Here is a 22,142-nt window from a genome sequence, read left to right as displayed (position 1 = left end):
GTTCTTTTATACAAATCCTATTCCCTATTTCAGTGAAAGAAATACAGTCTTCCACTGAATATTTAAATTCATGTGCACTCTGGTAGCTGTTAGGTACTGTAAAGTCTAGCACTTGTTAGCATTAACGAAGAAAGTGCAACCTCAAACTGGAAACAGCGACTGAGGAAGAAGACTGCACTTTTTATTTTTACATCTGTCATTGACATGGATCTGAGACATGAGGAAATAATTTTTACTCTGCAGAAAACAACTTCTCCATATAAATACCAGGAGAGCATAACCCTATTTGTTTTGCAATGACTTAATTAGTTCATTCATAAATGGCTTTATAACCCCTGCAGAGATGATGCAGAACACTACAGACTCATACCATCTTCAGGAGTGATTTAAGCATATATCCTGCAATCAATGAGAAAGGAGGATTAACTGGGACTTGAAAGAAAAGGCTGAGCCTTGCTGAATTAAAGCACTACGTGAAGCATCTAATTATTTTCTAAACTTTGCAAAAAAATGGCACCACTAAAGCAAATTGCTTCCTTTAGATACAATCTTATACCTTAACACATGTGGCTCAACAGCCTGTGATGCGAGCTTCTCAAACACCCGAGTGAGGGGCAGGTGCAGGGGGTGACTGTCACTGCAGAAAGCATCTTGGCAGGAGGTTATGACTGTGCTCAGCAGGCCAGATTCACACATCACCTGACGACTCTTCTCTGACTTCACCAAGGACTGGATATGGTCAACCAGAGCACACTGGATTTCCTGGGAAAGCTGAAATGGACACAGAAGTAAAGTCAGAGAGCTGGAACTAAACTGTATAGGGCAACTGATTTATTCTGTTTTAATTTGTTTTTCAATTGTCAAATCCCTGAGTGTAAACATCTGGTTCAGAAAAGAAGCCCCTAAGGCAAGAGGCTCAAGCAGAACTGCATGGCTGTTCTGTCAAGCTCTGCACTAAAACAGTGTGCATACATTCATCTGAGCAGCTGCCTGCCCATCCACAGCTCAGCCTTTCTGCCTCATCTCTATAGCACTGAAGGAAGAAAACAATCAGTTGGCATTCAAAAACAAGGCACCACCACCAAGGGCAGGTTATCAGGCATAAACTCCACCAGCACAGGAACTCAGAATATATTTAACATTAAGCCTGTGGGGAGCCACATTGACATGATCTACTCTTAATTTTTAAAGCATTGTTCTTAAAGACAAGTATATCAAGTGATGTCATGAAAAAATTTTAAACACTTCTCTATATGTTTGCTGAATTGAAGCTTTGCTTCATTATTGCTTCTTAATGATCTTCAAGTCTCTCAATTCTCATAAATTATCTTTAGAGCAATTTATTCCCAGTTAGGAATGCATGGTACCCCCATTGACCTAACTAGATTTCATGTAAAAGTAACTGGATCATATATTTAAACACAAATTTTACAAAGATTAATTATTCCCTATTTCAAAGAGCTTTCAAGTTTTCTCACATATTCTTCTAAGAAATAGATATGAAAACTTTTAAAGAAAAAGACAACAATGGTGACAGGCACACAAACAAAGTCAATGGGATTTGATTCTATAACATGAATGAGGAGCAACTGGATTCAGAATAAGCTTATTAAGTGTAAAGAGGAATCAAGTTCTTTTGCATTCAACCAGAAAAAGCCAATACAGGACAATTTCAAAGCCAACATGCAATTTGTTTTCAAAGTGTCCCCAAGTGCAACACTTAGAAAACAATACATCCATTGCAACATACTGTTTTTGCAAACTCGGCTACCATTTGTCAGATCTGAAGGGTGTGTTCTTTGTATAACATTTCCTAAGGGTGAGTTCTTTGGATAACATTTTCTTCTCTCTGAAGGACTATTCATTGCCAGGGACATACATTTCACTATGCATTGCATTACATACAAAGTGTCCACCATGTTGAACTACATTATTACATAGTGTTTCAAAGTCTCACAACTTTTAAAATATTTCATTAACATTTTACTCAATTTCTGCCTATATGCAGGAAAGTATGTGTAAATAACACTAAACAGAGAATGACACAGGTCTTGACTAAGTGAAGCAACTGGTTTATTCCAAAATAAATCCAATGAAAGCATAATGGTGTACAAAAAGATTGATTGTTTTCATTAGGCTAGCAGCTTTGTCAATACCAATATTGCTTTGTTTTGAATAAAATGAGCTGTTTTCATGGATCTTTGTTCCAGTAAAATGAGATTTTAGTGGAAATATTAGAGGTGGCCAAGAAACCATGCTGTGTTTTTCTTTATGCATGGATTGATTTTCTTAACACTTATTACTTGCACTGTGAATCAGGATATTGAAGGTGCAGTTAGAATGCAGCTGAGCTCTGCCTCAGATTGGAGTTTTAAGGGCAAATGTCACCTAGCAATTTGCCCAATCTGCTTAAGTAGTTCCCAGATTCTTTTTCCTAAGAGCCCATAGTTTCAAAACTTGGTAGCTGAATTTAATTGACTGTTATTCATCTTCAAGGTTATTATGCTATATTTGAGATAAGCAAAAATGATGAACTGTTGTCACTGTGCATTCACTTCAAAAGGATGTAATTTCCTTAGATTGAAGAACAAAATAGCAATAATTATGTGTGCAGAAATTCTTGAAAAATTTTACTATTTTAACATCTAAAGGGAGAAAAAGTAATTTAGCCTAAATGTAAAGCAAGGATAATATATTTTTAAAAGGTGCAAAATCCTTATTGATGGACAATGCTTTACCTTCACAACAGTGACTACGACAGCAGCTCATCATACAAGAGACATGGATGAAAACAAAAATTAAAAATCCAGCTGTGGAAGTAATAGTATTACTTAGTAAAAGTATAAATAATTTACATGATGAATTGTGTGAGGATTATTTTTTGTCTGCATTTGGAAGAAACCTGCCAGGATGATGAGACAGAACTGAAACAAGTGTTTATTCTCTTCTCAAAAATTCTTTCCTTTCCTTTACCCACCCTTGTCAGATCTAGACTATCTTGACATTACAAATGGGAAAGATTTGTCATGACACTTTGGAATCTTAACATTTCAGTCAAGGATGACATATGTCTGAGAGGAAACTTCTTTCTTTTCAAGGTAGAAAAAACACTGTGAATATCCTGGGCCACATATCTGAAGTGAATGTGAACCTGTCTCAATTTACTGAGTGTTTGAAATGTGCAATGCTATCTTTCATCACCAAACAGACAACATATTAATGAAAGGAAAATCTATTTTTATGTGGTCAAACAACACGGAGTCTGATGGCAACTGGCTTCATTCCAGTCACAGGCATGAACAGGAGCAACATCCTCTAAATACAATTTACTGACTCTTAAGACTGCTTACTGACTCAAGCCTCTTGGTCAGTTTAAAAGTTTTAAGCAAGTTTCTCTACCCATAACACTCAAATGATTTTTTTCTCATGCCTAGCAATGGCAGTAATATACCTCCACAAATCTATTCTCCTCAGCTCTTAACTGAGGAGAAAGTATAAGAAATGGCTGAAGGGCAAAATCACCTGTTTTACTGTCTGCTTCTGGGTTTTCTACAATGACAGGCTCAACATTGCTTCAGCCCATCATTTCTTAGGTCTGACAAAGGTCACTGAGAAGTTGCAAAATTGGCAGTAAATTGATATTATTTTTCTGAGGTTCAGAATTGAAAGTACATTAATTTTATTGAGTTCCATTAATGTTTCTGTAAAAGCAGTGCTTTTTTTTTTGGCTAATTCTGTGAAAGCAAAGGAGTCACACATGACCTGAACTGATTCTAAGATTTTTCCAGATTACTCTTGGACACTTGGACTTAAAATATCTATCATGGCACTAAAACAAGCAGAAAGAGAGGAGTTATTGTCTCTTTCTTCCCCACATTTGCTTCCAAAAAAGGGTACTTTTGGATTCAGTCTTAAATTCAGAGCAAGAAGCCCCTTAAGACTTTTTTATGAAGGTCTGCAGTACATCCACAAAGCCATTATTTCATCTCATCTAGCTCTTAATACTGTAGCACTAGAAAAAGAAACAGTAACCTGTTTGGGACAGAATGCATCTACCCAAAGAGTAATTCCTTCAGTTATTTTCCTTCTAGCACCTAGTTTCCCCTTCACTAGCCTCTGAGGTTAAACCTTCTGCATCAGATCTCACCTGACTCCACTGTTCCAAGTGGAATCTTCTGGCACAAGGATTCATGCAGTGGTATATGTTATGATTAAAGCTAATAAAGTCCAGCCTTTTATGACTCTACTTGGCAGCATCAGTGAGCTCCCCAAGCTCTGAAATATTCTATTCATTCCCTCTCTCATTCAATGATTTTTCAATAGAAATAGCCAGGAAAAATATATTTTTCCTTAACCTTTTTTGTGGGTTATTTTATGAGAACTCCTCAAGACATTTGTTAACTCCTAGCTACGGTTTGACTCAGGATCTTGCATAATAGTGGTCCACTTTTACCTGAGGCAATCATATTTACAACAGAAATACTAAAACACTACCAGTAATAATTTCTTATTGGCTAAGAAAAAATGAGTGAGAGAAAAAAAACAAAAACCCCAAAACATGAGCATACTTAAATACATAACTGGAATTTGTGCTCTAGTCCTTCATACTTTTAAGAACACTGCCATCTACTGAGGATCTGAGAGGCTCTCCTTCTTACAGAGCTCAGGTCGTGGAGCCAATTCCAATTTCTTGATGACACTCTCATCCAATTAACCCTTCTACTTGTTTTTCAGAAATTAATTACTGTAATTAACAAAATTTCACTAGCTGGTGGCTTGATTCCAATAAACAGAGTCGGAATGTGCCAACAGTTATTTGTTCCTTTCAAAGCTCTGGATGAACAACCTGGTTTTATTTCAGTCCCTTCATGTGTACTTTGACTGCATTCAAGTATTTCAGACCAAACAGCCAATACAATATAGGCAGTATCTTTATTCAGCGTGGGGGTGTATATATATGGAAGATTTGACCAAAAAAACCACATTCTATGCTGCATTAAAAGTTTATAGACCGTTAGGTTTGAAGAGTCAGGCTGTTCTCATTGCTGGACCTGTTGGCTATACTTAAAACAGTTTTCAAGGCACTGGTACATTATGCCTTTGCAATAAGTATTCTGGGACCAAAATCCATATACTGCATCAAGCAGGTACAGAAATGCTTTGGCAAATTGACAGCCAAAAGTCTTTGTTGTTCTTACATCTATTGATGATCAGTGAAATTTGTGCTGCTACTCCTGCCAGTGTTTTAGGTAAATTTTAGTACTGCCACCTTTGCAAAGACTAAGCAATTCCTGGAAATGAAGCTACAGAGAAATAGAAGACACTGTTTAGATGGCATTTTGATATGTTCAGACTCACCTGAGCATATCCTTCTTTGTACAGCTTTGGCAGCAACCTCACCATGACACAGACAGCACCTGGGTGTACAATGGTGCAGTCTCTCATTTCCAGCCTGCAGTGAAAAGATATATCATTATTATCATTAAAACAGCAAAAAGGTTCTAACAGTGTTCCAGCAGAGCACAGCATTACATCCTCCTAACAGCAACCAGGCTCAGCACTGGAAACTAAGCAAACACAAATTACCCAGAACAGCTGGATACCTCCTGAGAGTAACAAAGACAAGACATCACCTGCTCATGAGCTGAAATTTCAAGGACCTGCACATTCAAAGATGTGAGGCAGCCTCTTTAAGCAAATTTTGCCTTTGAAGGTATTTTCGGAACAGAAAACAGGCAAGGAGAGGAATCACTGATGCCTCAGTCTACAATCAATGTTATCCTTTTATTTTCTAGAAGTTTATAACTTGGGTTATACAGTAAACTTAGTACTTTAAAATAAAATGGAAATAAGCAAAGGTGAGACAGTCTTGATGAAATCAGTATGCCACCCTCCCCTTCCAACACTAGAATTTGCCCAAAGTATTAAAGTAAAATTTAATATCTGATTTCCCACCAGTTTTCATTTTTGTCATTTATGACCTTTATATGTTCAGGCACAGGAAGGAACTGAGGAATCAGAGACATCACAGAGAAGATCTGTTAATGCCATGATGCAGGCTAGAGGTCAGATACATCTCAAAGATGAACACACAACACAGCAAAAATCTCTAGTTTAAGCACTACAGGTTAGTCCTGTTTAGAGTATCATCAGCATTTCTGGGTGCACCTCTGAACTGGAGTGGTGATGTGCACTGTCAGAAACATCTGTCCCAGGCAGATCTCACAAGAAAAGCAAATGCAACATCAAATGGCTGTAATTAGACTGACAAAATAAAGCACAGTATGCTTTAGTGAACTGTATAAAACACAAAGCACAAGGATAAGAGTAAGCATTAAAAAAAAAAAAAGTTTTATAAGGGATTTAAAGGAGGGTAAAAAGACTGCAATTAGACATGTTTGTTAGCCACTCCCAAAAAGGCTCATCTGATACAGCAGAACAGGGAGTAATGCATAGCACACTGCCACACAGCGACAAATAATTTTTACTGCACCCTCAAGATGGATCATTTCAAATTAATTGCTCATTTGCAATATTTTCTATGCAACAAATCAAAATCAGGTCTGGAATAAAGAGTTGCTGCAGCAGTGGTTTCAGTGTGGACACATAGACCTGTACTTGACATGAATATGGGCAAGGCTTTAAATGTCACATAAAAAAGTACACTGAAAATACACTCTCCTCCCATCTCCCTGAGAAAACTCACACCATTTTAAAAGAGAAAAATCCAGGTTCACTAAAATGAATAGGGACGAAATCATATTTGGAAAGCTGCCTAGCTGGAAACAAACCTGGCATGCTGGCCCATGCCCAGGTGAGCCAGAGTGTGCCCAGGTGGCCAACAAGGCCAATGGCATCCTGGCCTGCATCAGCAATAGTGTGGCAGCAGGAGCAGGGCAGTGATTCTTCCCCTGTACCTGGCTCTGGTGAGGCTACACCTCGAGTGCTGTGTCCAGTTCTGAGCCTCTCACTACAAGGACATCAGGGTGCTGGAGTGTGTGCAGAGATGAGCAAAAAGACTCAAGAAGGGTTTTAAGAATATTATATAAGCCTTCTCTGTGCTCCTCATTTTATGGTCTGCCTTAGTACAAAAGCTGTGTTCCTGTTCCAACTCCTCACCTCTGCAATTACCCCATCTCTCACACTCCTGCCCCAGGACTATCCAGTCAGCCCCGTGATTCCACTCTATCTATCTCACCAGTTCCATGGTGTGAATTACAAATCTGCTCTGCACTGGTGCCACTTAAATAAGACAAATAAGAGGTTTTGGGGACAAAAATGAGATGTCACAAAGAACCTGAAGAGCCATTAGCACAGTGAGCTGTCTGTGGCAACAGCAGCTGTAGCAGCCATGCTTCTTGGGTGGACATAAAGAAGGGCTTTCCTCCCAAGGAGATCAGCCTCAGTTAACACAGCTTGCAGCAGGCTCTGTCTAATCACCAGGAAAAAAAGGAAAACCAGAGACCCCATCTGCCACAAGAGGTGTTTCAAACATGATTGCAGGGGCAGGAACACAGAGAGCTGGATTTGAGATGGGAAGGACAGAGTCAATTCCCCTGTGTCCCAGAAGCTTGCAGCATCATTGACCACAGGACAGTGGAAGGGGCTAGAATATTATCCAGCATTAAAATGCTAACTTTCCTATGTATTAGTCACAGGCTCCTGCAGGATCACCTCCTTTCCCTGCCTCCTTGGGAATATTAAATACATGTTGTAAGATAGAGCATCCCAGGCCACCTACGCTGGCTGCATTCAAGTTCCTCCTTTGAAGCTCTGTCTGAAACCTTTCAGGGGGAAGTGTGAGTGTGGAATACAGCTAAGAGGAAGCTGCACTAGGGGAACAACAGGCTGGCAGAAACTATGGGATTTCTTATTTTTGTTTTCATAAAATTTACTGGTGGAGAAGGATACAGGCTGTATAGCTTGAAGATTGACAGCTTTCCAGTACGTGTTCCTCTTTTGTGTTTGCATACAATTGTCATGGACAGTCTCCCACCACCCCTGGCTGATCTGGCTTCCTTTTGTGCCTTCACATCCCAGAACCAAGACAAACAATCCCAAATCAGACACTGTGAACTGAAAGGGTCTCAGTTTACAGGATTCACATCTCCACAGGTGGTATTCAGTTACTGTACAGCATAACATCTCAGCAGGTAAAACAACACAAGGAGATAGGAAGCATTGCTCCTTTCAGACCTAGTAACTTCAGAAAGACAATCAGAAGACAGAGCCTCACCCCTCCCAGCATTGCCCCAACCTGCTCTTTTCTTCCTTAACATCCCTAAGCCTCTGTTCACACTTCAACAACAGGCAGTGTGCTTCTCATAAATACCACCACCTCTGTACTCTATGCACATGGACCCATGTTCTCCCAAATCAGGACAGGAAGATCTGCTTGGAAAAGAGCATGTTTTCCTCCCCAGCACTGAGTACCTAACCAGAAATTTCCAGTGCAATTTAAAGAGTAGACAGGGAGCAAACATCTCCATGGCTACTTTAAAATCTGCTGCACAGGGAACCAAGAAATCCACCACACATTCTTTTACGTGCTTCAAACAAGTATAAATATAATCAGAAATGCTTATTCAGCCTGCTTCAGTACTTAGGGAAAAAGAGTTCTGCTGACTTCAGTGATGGCTGCTATGAGTGGCAGACATCGTGTCTTGGTCTTTAACTCAGAAGATGACTTTGCAATAATCTACAGTAAGGGTTGGAGAAATCTCACACTTATCAACTTAGCCTTTTTAAGAATAAATCCAACCATAAAAAATTTGATAAAAGGACTGAGATTCAAGATAAAGCTAGAGAAAAATGAATGGACAGAAAAATCTCATGAATTACAAAATGCAGGTGATTCAGAACTGATTCACAGCTGACAGCTATGCTGATTTCTGGTATAGTCTCCCCTTCCTACCAAGAATACATGTTTTGACATAAACCTTCATTCAGTGAGGTAGGCAGCATGACTGTTCCTTTTCCAATTTTTTCTATTTCAGCATGAATAAATAAGAGTGTGTCTGCCCATGTTCTTGGACACACGCATGAGGGAACATTTAAAATACCTTAGTGTAACTTTTATTTTCAATGTATCAAGTGACTGGAAGCAGCTTTCCACATAATTGAAAAAGTCAAAATTGATCAATCAGTGACTAAGCACAAGATCTGAGTCCCAGCAACCTTCTTCTAAGACTCCATTCCTGCTCCCAGTTTGTAAGTGTCAGAATCATCAACATGAACCCTGCAACTCTTTGGGCTGTGTGTCCCACTGCTGCACTAAATCTTTATACTCAAATTTTTTCATCATTTATCTTTGCAAAAGCATTGATTTCTGCTGCCTGGAGGCCCAGGAGTTGGGATTGAACTGATTTGTTTACCCTTGGCAGGTTATATCACACCTTACCTCAGTTTACTACCATATAAAATGTACATATCAGCTTTAATACTCTATCTCCTGTAGTAAAGAAAGGCTTACTTCTCTTCAGGGTTCCCCCACAGCATATAGGCAGAGGCAGGTAATTTGTTGCCTGGTCTTTTGAAAGCAAAAGGATGCTCTTCTTGATCTTGGGGTGCCTCCTGACCATCTCTTGCTTCTTCTCCCATTTCTGGCTTCCTCTCCTTAAAGTACCTTTTGTGATGGAGGGTTCCTTTGACCATATGATCAAGAAAACTCAGAATCCAAATGCAGTTTTTTAGCCATTCTGGGAGAGGTTCTGAAGAACAGAATGCTGCATCCAAGAATTCTGCAAATGTCCTTGTCTTCTCAAGGCTCACAAGAATTTGACTTTTCCCTTCTGTCCAGAAGCATCCAAGTGATCCAAGATCCTCTGCCATCTTTTCAAAGAGACCATTTCTCTGGAAGAAGGTGCTGTTGACAGGGTCTAGGTGCAGGGCTGCAGTTATCCCCTGGAGAGCATAGAAAACCAGCTCCAATATGCAATTGTGTCCAACTGCTGCCCACTGCCCTGATGGAGGGTCCTGCAGAGCACCTTCCATGTCTGAGAGGAGGGACAGGAGCCCATTGAATCCACTGCAGGTTCTGAACGCTGAATGGCTCTTGGGGCTCTCCAGTATCCTCAAGAGTGACTACAGATGTTGGGAAGAAAGAAAACAAAAGAAGCACTTAAATGAAAGAGGAAAGAAGCTTTAGAATATTTTACAATTGCAAGATTGCGCAAAAATTCTCTCGCCAAAATGTCACTCTTTGAGAGGGGAGGGTAAGGTGGTCAAAATGAAGGTCATCACTCCACAACTTCTCCTCCCTTCCCCCATATACCCAATGAATTATACAACCAGCCCTTGAATGCACCCTTAGGAGCCACTAAAACAGGTACACAGCAGTGCTCCCAGGAGGAAGCAAAGAAATCAGATTTCCTGCTTTACATATCCTAGTCAGTTTGGCCAGACGTAGCTTCATATCTTTGGCTGTTCTTTTACCAGTCTTCTCAGTCTCTTTCGAGAAACCTGCCTTTGCCCTAGATAAATGGAAGTAAAGATTAAATTGTAAATACCCTCACATGGAACAGCTCTTTACAGACAAGTCTTCCTGCAGCCCTGAATGGACATGGGAACCCACACTAGACTTTTGCTCATGACTGAGAAGGCCCTTTCCAAAAAAAGCCAATGACATGGAATGGCACAAAGAATATTGCAAGCAGCAGGCTCTCCTCATTAAGAAATACAAGAATACCTTTTCTCAGTGAGGTATTTTTAAAGTTTGCACAACACTTTAGAGGAAAAAAGCCATAAAAAGTAAGGTCTCAAGACAATGAAGTAATTAGATTTTATCTGACTTCAATAGGCTTAAAGCAGGTTATAAGTGAATGCCATTTGACAATATAACACATATATAAAAACAGCTTAAACTATTTGCCAATTTTGAATGTTATGGGCTTGCCATTTTAAAACAAATCTGGAAAAGTTATTAAGAACTGTGGAAGTAAAATTGGTAAGAAAAAGGAGCTTGCAAAGAAACAGTCTGTTGCATTTGGATATAATTGATCCCAATTTTTTGGGGGGTCGCACAATTCATTTTGTACAGGAACTTTTCAAATTTGATGCTGTACCTTTGCACAGTGGAAAGGGTCAATTTCAGATACCGATCTACACAAAAGATATCCAATGAAAAAGCTTTACTTCACAACCTCCTGAGGAGGAACAGTTTTTTACAGAAGTATACCTGCCCATAACAAGACCTAGGACTGTGAGAAAGGGTTGTGAGAACTGAAGGGGGAGGAGGCACTCTATTACTGTCATTCAATTTTGTATGATAATGTATCAAACCAGGCAGAGACTTCTGAACAGGGAGCAAATTTAATAACTTAGAGTTGAAGTTATCAGGATGGCTTTAACACATTCCAGAGTAGGTCAACAGTAAACACATTTACTCCAGCTCTAACTCAGTTAGAATTTAATCACCTATGAGTTAGTATTCCTCTGTCTTGAATCTATAAAACTGATGTCTACTGGAAAACCCCTAACTCAGTTACTGCTAACAGAATTTATTTCATGCATTCCATTATTTGTTATTCCTCCTAATTGTCCACGTGCCACACTGGAATACGGCAGTGCTAATTGCATTTGGGCACAGGCTTTAGCAGCTAAATATACATTAGCAAATCAATCTGAATTTGTGTGTAACACAATCACAGTCCCAATGGATAAAGAAAATAAATTCATTTGCTTACATTATACTTTAATACAGTTATCATTTGTCAAAATTAGGCACTGAAGTTGCATTTATTTTCATATTAGTTTGGACACCATACTCAACTTTTCCACAGGTATTGTTAAAGTTTACTGTTTTAATTCAAAGCTATAAACTTCATGTTTTAATTTTTTTTAATAACATGGTTGTTTTCTTATAGAAGATGTTGTTATATTGTACAGAAAAGTGAATTCCATTCATACTTGACAGAGGTGGTAGTAATTTTAAAATCAGTGCTTAAAATAGTGCTGCTTTTCAACTGGATGCCTAAACCAAAATAAAGCACCGCAATTCTTTCCTCTGTTTTATTGCTCAGGGATCAGACACTCTGGGATCAATAGAGGCTATGACTAGTTCTAGTCTCTTCCTCCAAACATTCATAAAACTCTTCCTTTCCATTGCTCATCTCTTTTTACATGTGTTTACACTTCCTGTGTTTGTGAGAAATTACCAAATTAAGGACAGCAAAGTTTCAAACTTGGAAACTTACCAGAAAGATGTATTTTGTCTCATGCCTACCCTGGCTCTTCCAATCTTTCTGCTTCACATCTTACGTCCTTTCTCCACATATTCACTTTCATACACATTTGTTTCTCCTTTCTCTGTTACATTACATAGAACTGCTCATACAATTCTGCCTTTAGCATTTCCATTCTTCCTTCTTGCATTACTATTTAGGTCTTCAAAATACTTTTTAATCTGATACTGAGTGAAGATATTGACCACACAGGCATTGCTAAAAATCAAAGTGACCAAGTTACCATCATCTAGAGCTGGCCTATGGCTCTTTCTTCTGCTCTTACATCTTGAAAACAGATAGTTCCCAAGAAAACTGTGCCTAAGGGAGAGCCACATTAGTTACCTTCAGAAGATCTAGTTTCAGATGCAGCTCCCATTGAGTGGAAGAACAGAGGGCCCCAATAATAATGCTCATATATTCTTCATAATTGATGACTGATAACTGCTCCAAGATGCTGAGAGTAGCACTCCTGTAGCACTCATCATCCAAAAATATCTTGATATATGGCACCATTCCATAGTCCTTCAGAACAACTAGGGACAAACACATTATCATTTTTAGTTAAACTATCCTTTGTATGTAGTTTTTACAGGCAGATTTTCAGTGTTGGTGTGAAGTGCCGCATTTCTATAAATACAGCAGGACAGGTAAGAGGGGCAGCTGGTTAAGCTAAAGCTGATTGAATGGCACAAGAACAACTCAGGATGAAGAGACTGGAAGACCATGATTTCCAATCATGAAGGTGACAGGTTCCCAATACAATAACGAATGAAAAAGACACTTCAGTTTCAGCTTAAGCATCTCTTACATTTAGGAAGAGAACTTTTTGATAGTTTCTGAAAGTATATTTACACTGTGCAAGATGCTGCAAATGTGATGATTCTAGGATTTCAGAGTGAATTGAGCGAATTCAGTAGTGTTCACTCTTGTGCTACTGTGTTCCACAAGATTCCCTACAAACAGGTATAAAATTCTTAGGTATAACACAAATATAGGAGTGTTCCTCAGCATGCACCTGGTCCAATCAAGATTTCAAATAACAGATGTAATGGAAGAAAATCTGGATAAACAAATGATACACAAGAGTCAAGTACACACACTTTTTTTTTAAAAAAAGCTAAGTTTGTGCATCCTATATAAACACTTCAGGAGTATGCACATGGATGAAGGAAACAAGCTGACTACTGGGACAAAACTCATTATGCAGGATGAGAATACCTTTGTCACATTTCTTCCTAGTGTAACACAGTTATCCCCACACTTCTAGCTTTTTTCCTCCATTTTTAACTGAAGCAAAAAAAGTCAGAAAATTTGTTGGTGCTCCTTAAGACCATGGCCACTTACCACCAAATATCATGAGGGTAACACAGTCATGTGTATTTCCTTACCCGTGTTCCTCACAGACCTTGCTGTAAGGGCAGCCACCATTTTCAGCATCACAACATTTAATTCCTTCTCAGTGCCTTCTTTCAGGCTAGGTAAATGAGTTCCAGCTGTCAGCATATGAAAAGTTATGTTACAATATGCAAGATATGGAAGCAAGAATTTTTCCTCAATCCAATCTCAAGCTTGTATTTTAGAGAACCCCAAATTAAGACCTGTTTAAAAGTGTGAGCTGAAGGATGCCACCCAGAAAAATTCAACATATACTAGCAAAGAAAATCCCAGAGCTCTTTAGGCTAGTGAGCAGAAAAACAAACAGCAAAGATTTCAGAGAGGTGTGTCAAATTTAGGCAAATTGGCTTGAAGACAAAATCTAGCTACTCAGTATAAAATTTATATATATATATATAAATTTACTGTAGAAAAACATTATTTATTCCTATTGATCTGCCTACTTCAATGATCATTGTGAGTGGCATTAAGTTGTACCTGACTTCCTCAAGATCTTGGCTTCCTTCCTCAAAAGTGCCAGCAGCAAGCCTAAGAGCCCAGAGTCACGGAAAATATCACTAAATAACAGGTCCTTCTGGGTCATGCTGAGAAGGCACTGGAGAGCTGTTAAGGTGCAGAATGGCACTGTGTTTTCCTTTATCAAATACTGAACCTTCTTCAAAATCTCATGGGGAACATAGGACAGGTCCAGGACTATGGACTCCACCAGTCTGAAGAACTGGACTTGGACTGGGTGTGGTTTGAAATGAATGATGTCAGTGAACTGGTTGATAGGTTGCAGTGTCCATTCCAGAAGAAAGAAGTTCACTCTGTCCCAAGCCCATATGGTCCCAATTGCTGACAAGATTCTTCCACACAGGTGCTGATCATTGCTTCTCTGGAAAATGGATTGCAATACCTGGAAAGGCTGGAGGTTTTTCACTGTCATTCCTGTGCGGAAAAAACCCAGGTGAGATCATTTTTATGTGAGTGTCATTTAAGTCTGCAAGCACCCTAACTGTAATGTTAGATCATCTGAAAGTGGAAATAAGAGCAACATGAGACATGAGATTGGGAGGCATATTCGTGAGCTTGGATGAGATGCTAGAGCTAACATGGTCATTTCAGTTTGGTGCAGGTGGCATTCAGGCTCCTGCAGCACTGACACATAGATCTGAAGATCATACTCCTATCCTCCACGTTAAGACAAAAAATGAATAGAGTTTCATTTTGCTATGACCCACCTACCAGGCCACACGTGCACACGCACACACATACATATATACACAACACATATATATCTATATATATTTATACACACACACACATACACACACACACACACACACACATATACACTGTACCAGAAGACTGTCTCCGTTCAAAATCAAAGTGTGGCAATTGTGGGTGCACAATATTGCCAGAAACTTTCAGTTCAGTTTTTCCACAGGTTGTAAGGCAAGTCAGCATGTCCAAGATCTCATCCAGATAGGGGTCTCCTTCATCTTGCTGCAAACCCTCGCATCTAGGAACAAAAGTCAGCACAGTCATATGTTCATGCCTTAATTATGAAACACTTTGGATACATCATCAGGCATGGAGTACATTGGAGCTACACAGAATAATCCACACCATGGTGACACATTGAATCAGAACAAAACCTACAGACTGAAAGAAACTGAAGCAACACTGAAAGAGCCTTGTTAACAAATGGAAGACAAATGTTTTAACTTAGTCCTGTTATATGTTATTTAAAAAAAAAAAAAAAGAAAAAGCTAACTCTGTAAAAGTCTGATTTGGGAGATAAAAATTTAAACTTTGTGAAAAGTCCAATAATTAAAACACACTTCATATAAAAAGGTGGGCATATGGTTGGCAAGATAAGGGACCTGTTAATTGAGATAAATAACAAAAATCGCAGCCTTGAGGAAGGGAAAAATTTTATATTGCCTGAGCTTTGTGAATCAGATATGATGATGGCAGGTCTCATCTAAGTAAGGAAATAGTTTGAAATGTAACCCCAGATTTGCCATGGTTCATAGACTGAAGGGACAGTCTGTCAAAGGACAGAGAGCTGTTTATCACATAATCTTATTCTGTAGTTCTCAGATGGATCAATTCTCAAGGAAAACTGCATCATCTGGGCATGGGTTAGTGGCAGAGAAATAGACTAATACTGTTTGGTTAGAAAAATCTCTGAAGAAAACAACAAAATATTCTGGTTTCACCTAAACATGAAAAAGAACAAAAGAGAGCAAATGTTTTTTTTCAAGGAATGCTATTAGCAAGATCCTTCTTACCTGAAGAAAAAGTTCTAATCATCAGAGAAGAGAGTACCTGCTCACACGAAACCTTCTGGAAGGAACTCTCCATCTATCCCTTTATGCCAGCACATGGTGGGAATGAAGACTAATCTGAAGCCCTGAGCACCTATTATTTCTGTCTCTTCAGCCTAATTACATCAGGTGAAAAGATGGGGACAGTCATAGCCTTTACTGAAAAGGATTCCATGTTTCCTGCCCTAACATGGTTAGAATTTAATCAAAAATATGCATCTCAATGCAGTTTATTTACAAGGGACATCTAGACAGTCTCTGTTAACTAAACAAAACTGCCAGAAAAACATAAGGTTTTTTCCAATAATAAATTAATAATTTTGTGCCATTCAAAATCATGAACAGGCATATAGTCACTCACAGATATCTTTGACTTCCTGATTTAATTGACAATCCTCTAGATGCAAATTACAAACTACTCTCCCCACCCCAGTCATTGTTCAGGGACCAAAGTTTTCACAAGTGTTGCAGAAATAGTACAAGAATGGACAAATCCAGAATGGAAACAAACATCTGGAAATGCTCCCTTCAGACAATACTAAAGAAACTGAGCCTGGTGCAACAACACAAGGTGACAAGGAGGGCAACAGATTATGTTTTAACCTTGGATTAGGATAACTAGTGGAGATTTTTCCTGACATGTTTATGCTCATCTCGGTTCTGAAGAATGTAAACATCTCAGTTTAAGTTTGGGTGGGTTTTGTTTGCTTGTTTTTGCACACTAAGGAGATAGTGTTTCCCTCCCTAACTGACTGAATTCCTGGATTTAAAATTCATCTTAACTGAGACAAATGTCTCTGACCTACATCTTTTCTAATTCTAATTGATGAAGAACCTTTGTCTTGTGTTCAAAAGTCCCCATCCCACCTGCAAACTAACTTCCCCTATACTGTTCTCCTTCTGTTATGTAGTAGTAAAAGTCATGTACTGCTTCCCTTCCTAATATAGCAATGCTTTACATCCACAGAGTAACCTACATGATTCATATTTTAAGAGACACTATGCATTCTGAAAATTAAGCTTTGCCATGCTCTAGAAGCCTACTAGAAACCTCTCTTACCTGAGTAAAATTTTTAGCAGGAGTTGGTAGCCATCATTATTTTCAAACTCTGCTAATAAAGCTGATGATACAGGATAAGAATCTTTCACAAAGCTCAGCACAATGCTGGCAGCTTCACACACATCACAAGCAGGTAGAGTATCAGCCAGTGTAAAGAGATTCTGAACAGCTATTTTAATGCAGTCAACAGCTGTGGAAAAAAATACAGCAGGTATTTAAGAACTGACAGTCAAACAAATTTAAAGTTACTAACAAAAATTAAACACTTTTGAAGTTATATCCCAGTAAAATAGGAGTCAGATAACTGTTTTTCTACAAAGAAAAGAGGATATATGAATATCATACTCATTTCAGAAGCACTGCTGGCTTTAAAATATGCATGCATTTCTTTGCTTTACTACCAGAAACTGATTTAATCTCAGGTGTATAAGATTTCAACCCCCCAACTCACCAAAACTCATATATACTGAATACAGCTGTCTGAGCACAAGGTAAACAGAGACTAACAGATTTAATTGTCTCATACTAAGTCAATCACACATTCTATGCAGAATTCACAGATTAATTCTTTACTCAATTAAGCATATGTAATTGGGGCACACACATTTTGCTTTCAGAAATGAAAGCCTAGTTTTCTTGTCTAATCTCATGGCCAGGCCTTCCATGGCGGCTTCAAAATGTCGAAATAGTTCTTTCCATCTCACTCCGAAAGCCAAGTTTTTATGTAAAAAAAAAATATCAATATGCATTTACTCCATAACATGGGCTACTGATGGTATTTTGTGAATTATAAAACTATTTTTTTCACTTCTAAGAATTTGAGAATTCTGGCCTTTGCAATTTTTAATAAGAAAAAAAAATTCTTGAACTAATAAAGCCTAGAAAGAGGTGAGGGTTTAACCAACAATGTGGTTGTCCCAAAAGATACCATTACTCTGAGTCCAGCCCAATTTAGTGCTCATGAGGCTCAGACCTACAGACTGAGTCACACAACTTAAGAAAAAACATAATACATCTTCCTCTTGCCTATGTCAGTGTGATTAAGTGGGATTGGCCCTTGCCTGTAATTTGGAGGGGTTTTTTTATGTTAAAAATCCTTCCGTTTCCAGTACTAAATAAAGCTCCTCTCTACTAAGTCACAAGCCCATTCTTTGCAGCTGACTATTGGATGATGTAAGGGAGATTACTGATGATGTAATCTATCCTTTCTGGTAATTCACTCTCAGGGGAGCTATGGGGAAAGAAGAAGCCCAACCTTGTAGATACACGATGCTGGTTTTGGTCTGAGCCTTGGAAATTGTTCTTAGCACACGGCCTGTAGGTACTTTCCATGAGTGGCTGCACTGGTCCCACAGAGAAGAAGTTGCTATAATTAATGACTGAAGCTTATCAGCTGCCAGTAGTTCCTCTATGCCTTGTTCCTCTTTGTACATGTTAAGCATTATCTGAAAAGCAAACAAATATCAGCTACAGTAAACACCTCTAGACATACCCAGGAAATTAAGAAAAATCCATTGGGGAAGGAGATTATAAATGATACCAATACCAGGAGAAAGGATGCAGTGAAATGAACAAGTCCTACCACTAGGATATTCTTAATGGATTTTCCCAGTCAAAGTCATGCTGTTTTCTTTAGTAAAAAAATAAGAGATAGTTTATACGTTTTTTTATATGGCTCCTGATGCTTATTCAATGTTTTGCAGTCCAAGCTTACTGATTTTTTTGGCAGTTTGAATCAAATGAACAGCTAAGAGCCTAAGTGAACATCTGAGTACCCAAGGCAAATGAACCCCCAAATGCACATCTCACCTTAACAAGCATTTCCTGAGTTTGGGCATCATCCTCACTTGTCTCCCTGTCATCACTGGTTTTCTTCAGAGGGACAGTAAAGAAAAGGTACAGACACTGCATCAGAGCAGCTGGGAGTCCAGATCCAATAATGTTCCACATGGTCCTCTAAGAAGAAAAATACAATCAGTTTCCTCCAGAAGCTGAGCACAGTTTCCTTGTGTTCCTACACACTGAGAATAGTCATGGCAGATGAAGGACCCACTTGAGCATCTTACCCTCATGGGTGCTCTAGGGCACACAAGACTGGCAGTCACACAGCATGGCTGTAAAATGCACTTGGCAGAATTTAATACACTGTGTGTTGCTGTTCCCAGGACTTCTTGCTCCAGCTGAACTACAGCTTTGGCAGTACTGTGTCCTGCACATGGAGACCTGCAGTCAGTGGAGCACACAGCCTGCAAACCAGCGGCTGGACCAACAGCAAGGCCAGGGACAGACAGTGTCCCCTTTACCATTACTTTCCAGGACACTTAGCAGCTAGAGAGGCCTGGAATGTTGAAAGCATGAATTCTCCACTCCCTCCTGACTCAGGATAGCAGCAGTTTACCTATAATGCCTTCACTTTTTTAACATATTCAATAACTGCACACACATCTAATTACAGGTTTTATAAGTGCAAGTGGCAGTTTCTTCACAGTGTTTCTCAGTACTTAGTTTCCTCTCATCTTCACTATGGCTGCATAGAACTTCCAGAGAAGTCCCAGTGTGTGTGCTTGGCACAGAGTAGTCATGACAAAAATCAGCACCAAAGTAACAGAAGAATGAGGTCTGTGGTATGAAGTTTTGTATGTGTGCTACAAAAAATGGCAACGTCTTAAATCTGAGAAAAACACATCTCATCAGAAACGTCATGTTGTGACTAGCTATATATATAATTTTATAGAGCTCCTTAGGATACAGAACATATCCATTATAATAAGACAGTAAGATTTTATTTTCGTGTATCCTTGAACAAGAAAGACTAACACAAACTGTTTAACTAAATGTCACGGATAAACACACCACAGATGCCCACCAGCAGGCTGTACTCCTGATGCCAGTCTGCATTTGGGATGGCTGTACAAACGGAGTTTGTGAAACACATCAAAGTGAGAGACTATCAGGATTGAAAAGTCAACCACTGTATTACCAGACAGATTCTTACTATTCAACTTTTTGATACGTAAACTAAACTGATAAAGAATACACAAAAAGATACACAATGGGGGGGAAAAAAGCAGAGAAACACTAAAAAAAAGCAAGCTGATAAGCAAAACTAAAAAGATATCTGAAAGCATAAAATGTTTCCTTCTATCTTTTAGAAAAGCCTGGCCTACAAACTGGTGTGTCCTTTAACTGTATACCTTGGGCATGCTCAAACTCAAAATATTAGGGATAATGCAAATAAAGAGACTGGGGTGTTCCCCTGTACCTACACAGTTTCTCTGAAATAAAAAGGAAAACATGCTATGTGGTGTTTTCTCTTACCAAGTCAGTCTGTGAGAGCAGGTACACTGATTTCAGGAGCAAATGGCCATCTCCTGCTTCCCCTTTCTGCTTCAGCAATTGCTCCAAAGCCAGACGAGCTTCTTCTGTTATTACAAAAACATTAAACTTTAATTCCTTAGTGAAAGATGAAAAATGCTTCATTTATGCTTTCATCTTCTTAATTTTGTTTAATTTGTCAGATCTATCACAGATCTGACAAATTTTAAAAAATTACAGTAGCAGGAGTCCGCTAAAGTAAACAGGAAAACATAAAATTGTTTTGATTCAGCATCAAACTCAGTTCATGCAAAACACATGTTTCAAACTGGCAAATTTCACCAAGAATACCAGCTCAGTTCATGAATAATGGCAGCTGACAGCACAAAGAATGTACAACAGCCACCAGGAAAGCCAAACTTGTAGCAATGTTTTTCTCATTTAAGAAAGCTCCCCAGAATAGTGTGCAACCTACTCTTTCACTCTTACCTGCATTATACATTACACACTTCTACAGAAGTTCCAAACTAAAGATCAGCATGGCATACAAGGCCAAATCCTCAGTGCAATCACCTCAAATCAGTGCTAGATGACACCCTTCTACAGAAGTTCCAAACTAAAGATCAGCATGGCATACAAGGCCAAATCCTCAGTGCTAGATCACACACACAAATATCTGGCTTGCTACACAGCATTTTCCTGGTCCCCCTTTTTTTCCAGCACAGCAACACTGAAAGACACACATTTCCAGAATAACTGGATCCAATGGATATGGTGTGGGATCCTTACCTGCAGGTTTCCCATTGAGGTTCTTCTTGATTTCTTTAGTCAGAAGCTTGGAAACCTCACTGGCTAACAGCTGGATGTTGGGGAATACGACTGCTCCAGCAGACTGTTCCCAGGCCTGAAATCCAAGTGCAGCTGTTAAGTCTCTGACACATCATGTCTTTGGTAGATTGACAAAAACTAATAAACATAAACAAATGAGCATAAGGCTAACATTCCTGTATAAAAATTCAATAGTCAATATAATCCATTAAGAAGTATTTCCCAGACAGACAGGAATATGACATTAGAGATACAGAAGTCAAACTGGAACTACCTTTTGAATCTTGTAATGCACCCACTAGAGAGCTTTTACAGTATTTTCTACACTGAATTCAATACAAACAGTGTAAATATTGTTCATACCCTGTGTAACTAATTATTTGTATCAAAAATTATATGCTAGCCCCTTTAAAAATATGACAAACACCCTGAAGAAACAAAATTATAAATTGTTTATAAGCTTGTCTATAAATAGGCTTATAACTCCCTTGTTCAAGAATGGACAAGCCGTTAAGAACAAAACTTACTAGATAAATAACAGGAAGACTTGTTTATTCCCTCTAATGTTTCTTGGCCCTACCTTTGGGGGAAAAATTCAACATCAATAAAATATTCCAGTAGACTAATACTATTGCACCCAACCAGCTTCCAAGAACTAGGTGCCAATTCTTTTATATAAAACCTCTGATGATACACACATTTATGTGTTAGCAACAGTTCAGCATTCACCTCTAAAGACCAGTCTGAGAGATCTCTGTCCTCAGCAACCGTAAAAAAATTTCTTTACAAAAGTCTCTTCCTTTTAGAAGCTCTGAAATACCACGCTGTAAGCCCCAATGATTAAAGGAAGAAAAATGACATATGTCTTCCTAAAATAAATTGCATCAGACATCCCATAGTACTTTCAGCCAAGAAATCAGTGGAACTCTTTGTAAATTAAGATCCTACACATATTATTCCCTTCCCTATCATGGCTTTCAGTTTCTGTTTTTTCATCAGAGATGG

General features: G+C 38.8%; 1 protein-coding gene across 1 annotated transcript in view; it reads right to left on the bottom strand.

Annotated features, from left to right (window-relative positions):
• WDFY4 (WDFY family member 4) overlaps positions 1-22,142 on the bottom strand; it is a 132,330-nt gene that overhangs the window by 90,839 nt on the left and 19,349 nt on the right. Inside the window, exons 7-18 of the mRNA XM_039709353.1 lie at positions 21,099-21,213; positions 20,313-20,416; positions 18,804-18,950; positions 18,250-18,439; positions 16,995-17,184; positions 14,963-15,123; positions 14,097-14,549; positions 13,613-13,717; positions 12,567-12,757; positions 9,473-10,083; positions 5,359-5,452; positions 557-771 (exon numbers count right to left, since the gene is read on the bottom strand). Coding sequence (XP_039565287.1) covers positions 557-771; positions 5,359-5,452; positions 9,473-10,083; positions 12,567-12,757; positions 13,613-13,717; positions 14,097-14,549; positions 14,963-15,123; positions 16,995-17,184; positions 18,250-18,439; positions 18,804-18,950; positions 20,313-20,416; positions 21,099-21,213 — 2,576 coding nt within the window. The remainder of the gene's footprint in view (positions 1-556; positions 772-5,358; positions 5,453-9,472; positions 10,084-12,566; positions 12,758-13,612; positions 13,718-14,096; positions 14,550-14,962; positions 15,124-16,994; positions 17,185-18,249; positions 18,440-18,803; positions 18,951-20,312; positions 20,417-21,098; positions 21,214-22,142) is intronic.

Source organism: Passer montanus, unplaced genomic scaffold, assembly GCF_014805655.1.
Source record: "Passer montanus isolate IOZ18808 unplaced genomic scaffold, ASM1480565v1 scaffold21, whole genome shotgun sequence".
In the NCBI taxonomy this organism is placed as follows: domain Eukaryota; kingdom Metazoa; phylum Chordata; class Aves; order Passeriformes; family Passeridae; genus Passer; species Passer montanus.
Note: the sequence above shows the minus strand (reverse complement) of the source record. Positions and strands in the feature narration are given on the sequence as shown.